The following is a 15,828-nucleotide window of genomic DNA, read 5'->3' as shown; positions in this document are numbered from 1 at the left end:
GTGAAGGTCGGGGAGCAGCAGACGCAACCGTTACCGTGTTTCAAGGATTTCCCAAGAAGATTGAACGGGACGGTGCAGTCTCTGTTGACTTGAAGGACCTTGGACCAGTGTTGCTCGCCTTGATAAACGAAATAAAAGCACAGCATTAGTCAAAGATGTTTTGAAATTATTGGCACATAAAACAGGACGTGTAAAATCCTGCTCCAAATCTTATCACACGATCACTCCTCCAGGGCGTAGCGTGATCTGGACCTGGGGTGGGGGGTGGGGGGTGGGGGTGTGTTCGAATATGAACCAAGTGGACCTTTTTCTATTTTGTTTTTGCACTACCAGAAACTCCATATGTATAAACCTGTGTTTTAGTTCTGAAAGCGGATCATTTGCTCCAGCGGGGGGGGGGGGGGGGGGGGGGGGGGGGGGGGGGGGAGATTATGTCTAGTTGATATAGTTATTTCGACACTTCATCTGGTCAAGAGAATAAGGACAGGATAGTACATACCACTGCCTTTGTTACACCAGTTGTGGAGCACTGGCTGGAACCAGAATAGCACAATGGGTCCACCGACGGGGATCGACCCTAGACCGACCGCGCATCAAGAGAACGCTTTACCACTGTGCTTCGTCCGGCCCCAGGGGGATAGAGACAGAGCATGAGAGAGTAAGAGAGAGAGAGAGAGAGAGAGAGAGAGAGAGAGAGAGAGAGAGAGAGAGAGAGAGAGCCATGCATCCCACGCAAAGGCTATTTATACTAAAATTGAGCTACTAATCTTTCAAGTGAACACTGCCAAAGACAGGACATCACATACCACGATCGGTGTGGCGGTAAACTGGTAATGATGTGGGAGGAGTCCACAGCGATTAATGCTATTTATTACCCCAGCAGGCACCCATAAAAATCATAATTTGTTACTGAGAAATTATCATGCATTGGTTTAACGTACACTACTATTGGACAAACCAATCACCTTGTGACAATGTCGGTACTAAATATGACGTCATCACGATTTGGCAAAGAACACACAATGCACGTCACGTAGTTCAAAGCGTTTCCGTCTTTCTGGTTTCAGTGTTAAACTTGTAATAAAATGGTAGTTTAATGTAATTCGTTAAGGATTTTAATTTTTTTTTTACAGAATATATAGAACTTTGGGTTTTGAAAATTATCAGTGAACCGTAAATAAATAGTCGGTACCAGTTATTATCAAATTTATGTCCCTCGTGAATAATTTTCACTCGGAACATAAATTTGATAATAACTGGTAACTTGTTTATTATCCTCTATGTCCTACTGCGCCTAAGGCCCAAAACACACCAAAGCTAGCTTGTTCTGGGTCTAGTTAGTCTGACGCTGTTAACATATGGCACATGTTCTATTTCGTCTGCTGCCAGATATTATGTCGTTCGCGCCAGCACAGACGCGGTGTGTGTTTTGTGACATTCGATTCAGTTAGTTTCCAATTGTCATTGCTCAATGAAAGTCAAATTGTGTAATGACCGTGAACGTTCTCACTGAGCCGTAAAAGCCCACTCTTGGTGAGCGCCGGTACCAGTATGCGAACCCAGTACCCCCCCCCCCCAGTCTTATTATTATAATTTTTTAAAAGTGATATCGAAAGAAAGAAATGTTTTATTTAACGACGCACTCAACACATTTTATGTACGGTTATATGGTGTTAGACATATGGTTAAGAACCACATAGATACTGAGAGAGGAAACCCGCTGTCGCCACTTCATGGGCTACTCTTTTCGATTAGCAGAAAGGGATCTTTTATATGCACCATCCCACAGACAGGGTACTACATACCACGGCCTTTGATATACCAGTCGTGGTGCACTGGCTGGAACGAAAAATAGCTCAATGGGCCCACCGACGGGGGTCGATCCCACACCAACCGCGCATCGAACGAGCGCCTTACCGCAGGGCTACGCCCCGCCCCCAAGTGACATCAATGTATGGTTTCTAGCGTGTTGTACAGCAACTCATCAGTAAATAAAGCGAAGTGAGGACATATGATTTCCTAGGTGGCTCATTAGCGGCAAGAAGCATGTTGTCATGCAGCACGAAGCTATTATCATCCATCTTGTGAGCGACAAATCAGTCCATGCAAACAGTATTCCAGCGGGAGAGGAACCGACCAGATGGTGACACGCACACATTGTCACAAACACAACACACTGCAGCCTGGGACTTGTTAGTAATACCAATTCGTCATGTAAATGTTGTTACATTTGTAGTTGGTAGTACTCAGTAACTCGGGGCCTCGGCGTTGATGTCGTGGTTAAGCCATAGGGCATTGCATTTAGGATGGTAGATACTGGGTTCGCAGCCCGGTACCGGCTCTCATCCAGAGCGAGTTTTAACGACTCGATGGGTAGGTGTAAGGCCACTGCACCATCTTCTCTCTCTCACTAACAACTATCTTGGTCAGACCACTACACCCTCTTCTTTCTCACTGACAACAAGGACAGGGTAACATCTATCTTGGTCAGACCACTACACCCTCTTCTTTCTCACTGACAACAAGGACAGGGTAACAACTATCTTGGTCAGACCACTACACCCTCTTCTTTCTCACTGACAACAAGGACAGGGTAACATCTATCTTGGTCAGACCACTACACCCTCTTCTTTCTACTGACAACAAGGACAGGGTAACATCTATCTTGGTCAGACCACTACACCCTCTTCTTTCTCACTGACAACAAGGACAGGGTAACAACTATCTTGGTCAGACCACTACACCCTCTTCTTTCTCACTGACAACAAGGACAGGGTAACAACTATCTTGGTCAGACCACTACACCCTCTTCTTTCTCACTGACAACAAGGACAGGGTAACATCTATCTTGGTCAGACCACTACACCCTCTTCTTTCTCACTGACAACAAGGACAGGGTAACAACTATCTTGGTCAGACCACTACACCCTCTTCTTTCTCACTGACAACAAGGACAGGGTAACATCTATCTTGGTCAGACCACTACACCCTCTTCTTTCTCACTGACAACAAGGACAGGGTAACAACTATCTTGGTCAGACCACTACACCCTCTTCTTTCTCACTGACAACAAGGACAGGGTAACAACTATCTTGGTCAGACCACTACACCCTCTTCTTTCTCACTGACAACAAGGACAGGGTAACAACTATCTTGGTCAGACCACTACACCCTCTTCTTTCTCACTGACAACAAGGACAGGGTAACAACTATCTTGGTCAGACCACTACACCCTCTTCTTTCTCACTGACAACAAGGACAGGGTAACAACTATCTTGGTCAGACCACTACACCCTCTTCTTTCTCACTGACAACAAGGACAGGGTAACAACTATCTTGGTCAGACCACTACACCCTCTTCTTTCTCACTGACAACAAGGACAGGGTAACAACTATCTTGGTCAGACCACTACACCCTCTTCTTTCTCACTGACAACAAGGACAGGGTAACAACTATCTTGGTCAGACCACTACACCCTCTTCTTTCTCACTGACAACAAGGACAGGGTAACAACTATCTTGGTCAGACCACTACACCCTCTTCTTTCTCACTGACAACAAGGACAGGGTAACAACTATCTTGGTCAGACCACTACACCCTCTTCTTTCTCACTGACAACAAGGACAGGGTAACAACTATCTTGGTCAGACCACTACACCCTCTTCTTTCTCACTGACAACAAGGACAGGGTAACAACTATCTTGGTCAGACCACTACACCCTCTTCTTTCTCACTGACAACAAGGACAGGGTAACAACTATCTTGGTCAGACCACTACACCCTCTTCTTTCTCACTGACAACAAGGACAGGGTAACATCTATCTTGGTCAGACCACTACACCCTCTTCTTTCTCACTGACAACAAGGACAGGGTAACATCTATCTTGGTCAGACCACTACACCCTCTTCTTTCTCACTGACAACAAGGACAGGGTAACAACTATCTTGGTCAGACCACTACACCCTCTTCTTTCTCACTGACAACAAGGACAGGGTAACAACTATCTTGGTCAGACCACTACACCCTCTTCTTTCTCACTGACAACAAGGACAGGGTAACAACTATCTTGGTCAGACCACTACACCCTCTTCTTTCTCACTGACAACAAGGACAGGGTAACATCTATCTTGGTCAGACCACTACACCCTCTTCTTTCTCACTGACAACAAGGACAGGGTAACATCTATCTTGGTCAGACCACTACACCCTCTTCTTTCTCACTGACAACAAGGACAGGGTAACAACTATCTTGGTCAGACCACTACACCCTCTTCTTTCTCACTGACAACAAGGACAGGGTAACATCTATCTTGGTCAGACCACTACACCCTCTTCTTTCTCACTGACAACAAGGACAGGGTAACAACTATCTTGGTCAGACCACTACACCCTCTTCTTTCTCACTGACAACAAGGACAGGGTAACAACTATCTTGGTCAGACCACTACACCCTCTTCTTTCTCACTGACAACAAGGACAGGGTAACAACTATCTTGGTCAGACCACTACACCCTCTTCTTTCTCACTGACAACAAGGACAGGGTAACAACTATCTTGGTCAGACCACTACACCCTCTTCTTTCTCACTGACAACAAGGACAGGGTAACATCTATCTTGGTCAGACCACTACACCCTCTTCTTTCTCACTGGACAGGGTAACAAGGACAGGGTAACATCTATCTTGGTCAGACCACTACACCCTCTTCTTTCTCACTGACAACAAGGACAGGGTAACATCTATCTTGGTCAGACAGGGTAACAACTATCTTGGTCAGACCACTACACCCTCTTCTTTCTCACTGACAACAAGGACAGGGTAACAACTATCTTGGTCAGACCACTACACCCTCTTCTTTCTCACTGACAACAAGGACAGGGTAACAACTATCTTGGTCAGACCACTACACCCTCTTCTTTCTCACTGACAACAAGGACACAGGGTAACAACTATCTTGGTCAGACCACTACACCCTCTTCTTTCTCACTGACAACAAGGACAGGGTAACAACTATCTTGGTCAGACCACTACACCCTCTTCTTTCTCACTAACAACAAGGACAGGGTAACAACTATCTTGGTCAGACCACTACACCCTCTTCTTTCTCACTAACAACAAGGACAGCGTGCTTGAACCTTAATTGGATATAAGCACGAACATAAGTTGAAATGAATGAATGAATGAATGAAGTAACCCTCAAAGTGAAAACGTGCACACATTAGTGCTAAGATAATTTATTTTGCAATCCGTTAGAACGCATACCGGTACGTCCGTATTTTTGCATACATTTCGAGTATTAAGATAATAATAATAATAATAATAATAATAATAATAAATAAATAAATAAATAAAACTTGAGAAGCACAACGTCATGAAAGTTTAAAAGCTACAGAACTGTATTTTATTATTATTTTAGCCATCTCATTGGTAATATTTGATAAAAAGTTGAAACTTTCACATCTCATCTATTTTGTTTCCTGCATAATATACAATATGTTTCCACCACCACCACCACCCCAAAAAACAAACAACAACAACAACAACCCCGAAACCCCCAACAAAAACCAACCAACCAACCAACAAACACCCCCCCCCAACAAACAACACAAAAATACACCCCCCCCCCCCCCCCCCCCACGAACAATAACTTCATTAAAGCTCTCGAAGAAATAGTAGGTTAGTCGAATGGAGTTACCTGTTCTTCTTCTGAAGATTGCATCGTCTGCCCTCCTTCCTCTGTCTTGTCTACAATAGAATATAACAATAGTATAACATAACTTGTATAATTCCTTTAATTTAATTTGAACACGTGTCAGTGTATCAACCACCATTGTGCTTCAAACATGTGCTGGGTCCTACTATAATAGCATGACATTTTTTGTTTTTGTGCGGAACTAGGGCAGTCAGAGTCGCTACGCGTTATGTCTGAAACGAAGGGACTGTCCTGAATTTGCAGCCATTGTAAGATGTTTGCGATAACAGAGCTTTGTTGGCGACTGCTATTTCATACCAGTGTCTGTATATCGAATGCGTTTGCAGTCGTATACTAATGTTTGTAGCACAGCCATTGTAAAATCAGGACTGTCCCATTAATCCCATTTTGTTCTGATTTACTTTAAGGGTGAGGGGTAGTAGTATTTATATCCATGGTGTAAATGTCGATTGATACGCCTCGTATAGCAGTTTTAGCCAAACATGTTACTATTGTCGTCTGTGGAATTTGATTTAGTGGTGTACACCCTGAACTATCTTTAGGTGGGAGTGATGGGGGGGGGGGGGGGGTGATCGCTCCTCTTAAAGGCGCAGACCCTAGTTTAAACCCGTAAAAATGGACACTAAGTTTGGTTAAGTTACAAACCTGTAACACATTTGGATAACGTTACAAGAGAATGAAAAATGAATGTGACATTGCTACGATAAAACTCGACTCTATAACTGTTATTTCTCAGACGCACGTGCATTTTGTGGTATTAGAAGAAAGAAGGAAATGTTTTATTTAACGACGCACTCAACACATTTCGTTTACGATTATATGGCGTCAGACCTACGGTTAAGGACCACACAGATATTGAGAAAGGAAACCCGCTGTCGCCACTTCATGGTCTATTCTTTTCGATTAGCAGCAAGGGATCTTTTATATGCACCATGCCACAGACAGGACAGTACATACCACGGCCTTTGTTACACCAGTTGTGGAGCACTGGCTGGAACTAGAAATAGCCCAATGGATCCACCGACGGGGATCGATCCTAGACCGACCGTGGATCAAGCGAACGCTTTACCACTGGGCTACGTCCCGCCCCATTTTCGTGGTATGAGAAACCAGGATGACCTGAAACACTTCGGATGCACGGAAATGGATTATCCAAACAATAAAATATTAGTAATGTTTGATTTTTTAGTGATCATAAACGTCTCTAATAGTAAAAAGTATGCCTTGAATGTTTAAAAAAAACTAGGGTCTGTCACTTTAAAAGGCGAGATTTACTACACCATCAATTTTAATCTCATCAGTCACAATATCGCGTGCAGTTGCCTCACCAAGCGAGCCATCAATTTGCGATGCACGAGGATACACCACAAACAAGCCACCGCCACCACCCAGCGCTTGCCGTCAGTGTTAGAAGGTCAAACGGTTGCCTCACCAAGCGAGCCATCAATTTGCGATGCACGAGGGCACACCACAAACAAGCCGCCACCACCCAGCGCTTGCCGTCAGTGTTAGAAGGTCAAACATTCGTAACACTACTCTTCGTTAAATGTCATCTGGCATAATTTGAAAATGGGCTCATGGGATTTCCTATATATAGAGGTCTCTATTCAATTTTTAATACTGGCTGAACTGTCGTGACAACAGTGCCGCCAATCGATCTGTCGTTTTTTAATTTGAAGAATGATTCCGCGCTCGAAGGTTGCAGACGAGCGTTTGAAATACCCATTGAAATACGTATATAATCCATCAAAATGTACCTTGGCATGTACAGTGTAGATTGCCCATAAAATCCCAAGTATTTCACCCATGCAATTCAACAGATGAGTTGTATGACATGGACAGATCAGCAGGAATCGAAAAGAGTAGCCCACTGGGCTATTTCTCGTTTCAACCAGTGTTCCACAATGGTGTAAAAAAAGCCGTGTTATGTACTATCATGTCTGTTGGAACCTGAAGTGTAGCATATGAAGTGGCGACAGAAGGTTTCCTCTCTCAATATCTGTGTGTTCCTTAACCATATGTCTGACGCCATATAACCGTAAATAAAATGTGTTAAGTGCGTCGTAAAATCCATTACAAAATCCTGTTCTTCCATATAACTTAAAGGTTTTGTTCAAAGATCAGAAAGGTTGCAAACATATATATGATTTACTGAACGCTCAAACCACCATTCCAAAATCACAAATAAAATATTCTAAAGAAGGATATATCTATGATATATATGATTGGGAAAAATATTACATTCCACCCTTTAGATCTGTCAAAAGCACAACATTATCTTGGTTTCAGTATAAAATCATACACCGAATTCTTATAACTAACAAATTTCTAAATATGATTAATTATATTGATTCCAATGCCTGTAGTTTTTGAAACAAATCACCTGAAACCATACAACACCTTCTATTTGAATGTAGTTTAGTACATTCTCTGTGGAAAGCAATAGAAGAATGGATAAGAAATGAAACTGGAATTAATATCACTCTAAGCAGAGACATAGTTATGTTAGGCATGATCAACAACGAAAAAGGTGATTTTGTAAATTGGCTGACTATCAACATAAAATATTATATTTACAGTATGAAAATACAAAAAAGAAATTTACATGTCAATGCCGCGAAAAATATTCTACAAAATAATTTTGAAATAGAAAAATATTTATTACAAAAATTGCAACTATGAAGCATTTCATAAGCAATGGACACCCTATAAAACACTTTTTGAAAGAATGTTTTAATTAAAAATAATGCTTTGAAAGTTCACTTGGAAATAGAGTACTAATTAAAATGTCATTCTCTAATACTCTCCCAATATCCCCACAACTTCTTTATACTTATCTACTGCTGTTGCACACTCTCTCTCTCTCTCTCTCTCTCTCTCTCTCTCTCTCTCTCTCTCTCTCTCTCTCTCTCTCTCCCTCCAACAAAAAAACCGACCCCCGCAAAAAAAAACCGAACCCCCCCACCCCCGTAATTTTAACAAGGAAGCATTTTTGTTTAACTGGAGAAAACCTTTTACTGCAACCTGATTTTCTCTCTTTTTTCCTCTTTTTTTGTTTCCTGCATATTTTGTATACCCTTTCAATTAGTTTAGACTAGGCATAAGCGTATGGAACAGGGGCAGGTAAGGGGGGGTGGGGGAGGGCAACTGCCCCCTAGTGCTAGAGAAAAACCTCAAATTCGGACAAAAATGCTAGAGATATTTGGGGGAAAATGTGCTAACCTGAGACCTTTTTACGGTGTATTTCCATCATTCTACCCTCAAAATCGGTAATGCTAATATGAATAAATGTTGTTATCCAGATTCGGGTATTTTCGTTTAATTCGAACAAAGACCAGCTTGCCTCGCTACGAAAATGGGCCTGTTTTTATTTCCAAGTATAAATCTGCATCACTGGACACACAGCTTTATTTCGAATACATATAAAGTTTCTTTTGTTTGACGATACCACTAGCGCACATTCATTTATTAATAATCGGCTATTAGGATGTCAAACATTCTTAGAGAAGAAACCTGCTATATTTTTTCTAATACAGCAAGGAATCTTCAATAATATGCACTTTCTCACAGACAGGATAGCACATGCCCCGCCCTTTGACCAGTTGTGGTGCACAGATTGAAACGAGAAGAAAAAAGACAATCAGTTGAATGGATCCGCCGATAGGGTTCGATCCCGCGAAGCAAGCACCTCAAGCGAGCGCTCAACACACTAAGCTAAATCCCGTCCCTGTTTTGAATATAGTTATATTTTAAACCATTTGGCCTCAGACCACAATTAATTTCGCTATATGTTTCTATATAGCCTTAGTGGCTGTAACATTTTTATTAATATCAACAGGCCCGTGGATTTTTGTATGTACCTTTGCCTGCCTGGGGGACACATACCCTGAAAAGGACAACCCCTGTTGTCCAGCTCTTTCTCCCAGCATATTGGTTTAAACAAACACACCCTCTAAACCTGGCCGGAGTACAGCCATTTTACACAAAAAGCACTACTTTTGCATGGGCCGGAATTACCACAAACAAGTCTTCAATGTCAACAAGTTACACCTATTTACAAACTACATGCTCTCCCCTGTCACTTCAGTCAAATAGTTGCCACTTCATAGCTGTCTGCCATGAAATAATCACAGTCAAACAGCAGACTACTTGCGCGGACAAATTTCCGGATTTTGGACACACAAATGGGAAGATAACTGTAATCTGAGGCCATTTGTCTTGAGCGTTGTTCACTCACAAGTGAATTTCAATTCACCCCGTCAATACAAGGGCAAATGCCAATTTGCCAAACATATATTGAAAACCAAATGCTTATTTAGCATGTTATATACAGGGCTTCTAGAAGTTTTACAAAAATCCACTAGCCATAGGATCAGTGATTTTAAACATTTACTAGCTACAATTAAACATTTACTAGCGCTACTTTACTTAAAACAATTTTACTAATAGTAATAATCGGATATGTTACATAAAGAGATTAAAAACACTAACATTGGAGGATGGGGTATTCATATTTACCAAATATACTTAAATGCAGCATTTAACAACTTTTTTCTCTAGCCATCGGGCATGGCAACAGTAGTTATTTACTAGCCCAACATTGAATATCACTAGCCATGGGAGTGGGAATACCATAACTAGAAGCTCTGAAGTTATATAGGTCGTACGTACGTCTACAGATAAATGACAGTTGATCGAGAACTATCCTATATTCCAGAATGCTCATATGCATAATTTGCTCAAACTCTGTGTCAGACGTAACAGACGGCGGTATTTAATTAAGTTTACGCTGTAAATGGTCTGTCTGCCACACGACTGATTCCTGCTATTACAGTTATAATGACGAAGCCAACGAAAACACAGAAGTCTGCTCCTACTCAGTATATCGGTCAACCGTTCGACAAGTGTTCTGATCCGACAAGGCTTTAAGCACGCCTGGGTTGCGCAGTCACAGTGTTCCAGATGTTAGGTGGAACAGTCTACCCAAGGTCAAAGGGATTATTGCATTAGCATCCCATATTTCATTGAACAGTCTACTAAAAGTCAAAGGGATTATTGCAATAGCATCCCATATTTCATTGAACAGTCTACTAAAAGTCAAAGGGATTATTGCAATGGCATCCCAACATTTATTGAACAGTCTACCCAAGATCAAAGGGATTATTGCAATAGCATCACAATTTTAAACGAAATATCCGTTGCTGTAAAAAGTAAGAAAGAAGAAGAAGAAGAAGACGACGATGATGATGATGATGATGATGATGATGATGATGATGATGATGAAGAAGAAGAATTCAAAACAAAAACAAAAAGAAAAATGAAAAAGAAAATACACATCTCTTCGGAAAGCAGAGTAGAAAGTCCATTCAAAAAAAAGAAAGAAAGAAATGTTTTATTTAACGACGCACTCAACACATTTTATTTACGGTTATATGGCGTCAAACATATGGTTAAGGACCACACAGATTCTGAGAGGAAACCCGCTGTCGCCACTTCATGGGCTACTCTTTCCGATTAGCAGTAAGGGATCTTTTATTTGCACTTCCCACAGGCAGGATAGCACAAACCATGGTCTTTGTTGAAACAGTTATGGATCACTGGTCGGTGCAAGTGGTTTACACCTACCCATTGAGCCTTGCGGAGCACTCACTCAGGGTTTGGAATCAGTATCTGGATTAAAAATTCCATGCCTCGACTGGGATCCGAACCCAGTACCTACCAGCCTGTTGACCGATGGCCCAACCACGACGCCACCGAGGCCGGTCGCGTCCATTCAACGTCATTGGTACTATAATGAAGCATTTAATTGTAAGTGTTGTCTAAAAGTACACAACCACTCCTCAGGACGATAGGTCCTTCCTGGTCCGTGCTACCTACCCCAGTGGTAAAGTGGTCGCCTGATGCCTGGTCGGTCTAGGATCGATCCCCGTCCGTGGGCCCATTGGGCTATTTCTCGTTCCAGCCAGTGCTCCACTGGTGTAACAAAGATCGTGATATATACTATCCTGTCTGTGGGACGCTGCACATAAAAGATCCCTTGCTGCTAATCGGAAAGAGTAGCCTATTGCGTGGCGGTAGCGTGTTTCCTATTTAATTATCTGTGTGGTCCTTACAAAGACCGTAGAATGTATTATCATGTCTATTGCATGGTGCATATAAAATATCCCTTACTACCAAATGTTTAATATCCAATAGCCGATGATATGCTATAGTGGTGTTATTAAACAAAATCAAGTTAACTCTGTTGTCCTTAACCAGAGGTCAGTGGAAAACTTTATTATAATTAAAAAGGTCACTAGAGGACATTGAATCATTAATCGTCGGCTATTTGGCAATGTTGACATAAGAAAGAAAGAAATGTTTTATTTAACGACGCACTCAACACATTTTATTTACGGTTATATGGCGTCAGACATATGGTTAAGGACCACACAGATTTTGAGAGGAAACCCGCTGTCGCCACTACATGGGCTACTCTTCCGATTAGCAGCAAGGGATCTTTTATTTGCGCTTCCCACAGGCAGGATAGCACAAACCATAGCCTTTGTTGAACCAGTTATGGATCACTGGTCGGTGCAAGTGGTTTACACCTACCCATTGAGCCTTGCGGAGCACTCACTCAGGGTTTGGAGTCGGTATCTGGATTAAAAATCCCATGCCTCGACTGGGATCCGAACCCAGTACCTACCAGCCTGTAGACCGATGGCCTGCCACGACGCCACCGAGGCCGGTATGTTGACATAAAGTCTTAGAGGGAAAACCACCTACATTTTGTTTTCATTAGTAGCATGGAATCTTGTATATGCACCATCCCACAGACAGGTTAGCACATAGCACGACCTTTGATATGTCAGTAATTGTGCACTGGTTGGAACGAGCAATGGCCCACTGGCGGGGATCGGTCCTAAAAAAAAAGATAGTATAAGACACTCCACACACCATTTCCCACCACTAACACCTCAGAAGTAAATTCCATTAACCATAACCTTTTGACGAAAGCTGTCTTTTGTTTCCCCAAAACGTCGAGCAAATAGCCACATCGCCCCAAGACACGTATTGATAGACAGACTCATGGTTCGTACGGAACTCGGTCTACAAAGATGGTATCAAGGGACAGAAGATTAAAAGAGGTCACTTCAGTGAACGACTTTGGGAAGCCTAGGGGAGGAGGGGGGGGGGGGGGGGTGTGACTGGTCCTGTCAAGTCTTCATTACCTAGACACTCTCGTCTCACTGGAGTGGCCATGCAGTTATTACTGGTGTCAAGTCACTTGTTGCGCGTTTGATTCTCCAGCCACTTTCACGTTCAAGTAGGTGGACCCTTCTCCAAGGAATCCTTCCTCGATGTAGGTTAATCAGAAACGAGGTCACCATCAAGTTTGAAACAGTATAGTCTTTCCCACAGAGAACGGCTTTTTTTCATACTATGGAATTTACTGCAATTTATTCATTTCTGAGCCGACTGTTTTCTAAATTGCACACACACACATTTGTTTTTCATTTCCATAACACTTTTACTTTTCTTCTTACGTCAAATCAAAGTGAAATTATTTACGAAAAAAAAAAGAAAAAAAGAAGAAAAAAAAAAAAGAAAAAAAAAAAGGACAGACTATAGATTGTAACAGACAAATGATTGGATAAATAAATAAATAAATAAATAAATAAATAACGTTTTCAATGTTGGTTTATTTCATTTAAGGCCCAAGCACACTGTCGTGGGGACTGCATTCACTATCTGCGTTGTCAGGTCCTGGGCCCCGTTACACAAAGCGATCTTAGCCCTAAGATCACCTAAGTGCATAGCTACCTTATGCACTAAGGTGATCTTAGTGCTAAGATTGCTTCGCGGAACGGGGCCCAGGTCAGTGGGTTAATGCTTTGTTGCTACTGATTAACTGCTGAGCGGGGCGTGACATAGCCCAGAGGTAAAGCGCTCGCGAGTTGCGCTGTTGGTATGGGATCGATCCCCGTCAGTGGTCCCATTGGGTTATTTCTCATTTCAGCCATTGCACCACAACTGGTATATCAAAAACCGTGGTATGTGCTATCATGTCTCTTCGATGATGCATATAAAAGATTCCTAAGTTAAGTTGCTACTAATGGGAAATTTAGAAGGTTTCTTGTCTAAAACTATATCAGAATAACAAAATGTTTCACAACCAATAGCCGATGATTAATAAATTAATATGCTCTATTGGTGTCATTAAACAAAACAAACTTTAACTTTATTACACCACCGATGACCGTTTCCCACAACGAAAGTTGTTTACGAGCCCACATCCAATTAAAGGGACATTCCTGAGTTTGCTACAATGTAAGATGTTTCCGACAAATAAAATATTTCTACGATTAAACTTACATATTAAACATATTTCTTGTTTAGAATATCAGTGTCTGTATATTCAATGTGTTCCTGGTCGTCTTAATATTTGTAAGAAGCCCAAACTGGATTTTGTTTTCAAATAATTTTGTATGTATGAAAATAATATATTTTATAAAAATAAAATGAAATGTAACCTAATACAAATATTAGAACGATCAGAAACACTTTTAATATAGAGCCACTAATATATTATGCAGACAAATATATTTGATATGTAATTACAATCGTTAAAAAATGAATGAATGAATGAATGAATGTTTAACGACACCCCAGAACGAAAAATACATCGACCATTGGGCGTCAAACTATGATAATGCAAACAAATAAGGTGATGATCAACATCAATATAAAAATTCAAGATTTAAATAAAAACAGTGTAAAGAACTGTGCAAAAATACAAATATCACAGATAGATACTGACTTTTACTCAAAATTTCAAATTGTGCTGTATTGGCCATTCTCAATGAGAATGTTACACCCCTGCACCACGGTGAGGTTATAGGACGCGCAAGGGTACAATCGTTAAAATGTCTCTATTAGTCGATGACATCTTAAAAATTGCAGCAAACTCAGGGATGTCCCTTTAAGGTTCAGAAACATCCATGCTGTGCACAACCTCTGGCATAGACAGTCCAAAGTAGAAGTTGGAGTGTTAGGCTGATATAGGCAGAACGTGGAATACAATAGAGTACCTATAGGTTCATGACCTATTGCGTGACTCAGACTACCAACTGTCACGATGGAGTTGGCCATCTCGACATTTGCGTTGTAATTTCCTCAACTACCAACTTACGACGGGTGCGCTCAGATTAACAACTAATCGGTCGTAGGAGTTGTATACGACGAGAATCCAGTTGTAAGAGCGCTCAGACTGGCAGTGTGACAGTCGTAGAAGTCGTGAGAGCAGAAAGTTGGCCAACTTCGTCATGTCAGTTGGTAGTCTGAGTCTAGCATTATACGACGAGAATCGAGTTGTAAGAGCGCTCAGACTACCAGCTGGTCAGTCGAAGAAGTCGAAAGATCGGTGAGTTGGCCTACTTCGTCGTGACAATTGGTAGTTTGAGACTAGCCTAACGAAACATTAAATAAGGCGAAACAAAAAATCGACTGCTCTGCCAGAAGATTTTCAGGCGAATTCGAACAATTTAGCGAAGCTGTCCATCATAAATTTCTAATACCCACTCAGGTTTTGTATAAAGCGAACTTGTTCTAACCCATTAACCACAGCCAATTATGATTTCACATGTTTTTACTTTTTGTCGTGGAAGACTCAACTCGCCTCATTGTCAATGGCTACGCAGTCGCGAAGAGGTGGATAGACTAATTACAGCGTAAAGGAATGGCCAATGACCCGTCTGCCCTAAATTACTAGACAATAATATATTGATCTTAAGACAACAACAACGACAACAACAACAACAACAACAACAACAACACACTCATTCTAATTCGATCTTCCACCTACCCATTGAGTCGTTAAAACTCACTCTGGGTGGGAGCCGGTACCGGGCTGCGAACCCTGTAGCTACCGGCCTGTAATCCGATGGGCTAACCACTGCGCCACCGAGGCCGGTCAGGCGAACTAAATCGCACCCCTTTTGAACACGGGAGTCAGCTCTCATAATTATGGTGTAACACTATATGGTTGTCGAACGCGATACTGTGTGGAGAGGATTAATGAAGGTCTGCTGCTATTTTCAGAACGTTTGGATTAATAAGTGGTCTTATTTCA

At 41.7% G+C, this 15,828-nt stretch overlaps 1 protein-coding gene across 2 annotated transcripts in view; it reads right to left on the bottom strand.

The window, feature by feature from the left end:
* The window catches only part of LOC121382088 (raf homolog serine/threonine-protein kinase-like), a 42,942-nt gene extending 37,095 nt beyond the window's left edge, over positions 1 to 5,847 (bottom strand). For both annotated transcript variants that reach the window (XR_005959115.1, XM_041511579.1), the window contains exons 1-2: positions 5,697 to 5,847; positions 1 to 118 (exon numbers count right to left, since the gene is read on the bottom strand). The exon at positions 1 to 118 is cut by the window's left edge and continues 617 nt beyond it. Coding sequence is in view for 1 of the 2 variants with exons in the window: in XM_041511579.1 (XP_041367513.1) it covers positions 1 to 118; positions 5,697 to 5,832 (254 nt within the window). In the remaining variant the exon portion in view is untranslated. The remainder of the gene's footprint in view (positions 119 to 5,696) is intronic.
* Positions 5,848 to 15,828: the final 9,981 nt, after the last annotated feature.

This window comes from Gigantopelta aegis, chromosome 2 (assembly GCF_016097555.1).
Source record: "Gigantopelta aegis isolate Gae_Host chromosome 2, Gae_host_genome, whole genome shotgun sequence".
NCBI classification, from domain to species: Eukaryota; Metazoa; Mollusca; class Gastropoda; order Neomphalida; family Peltospiridae; genus Gigantopelta; species Gigantopelta aegis.
Note: the sequence above shows the minus strand (reverse complement) of the source record. Positions and strands in the feature narration are given on the sequence as shown.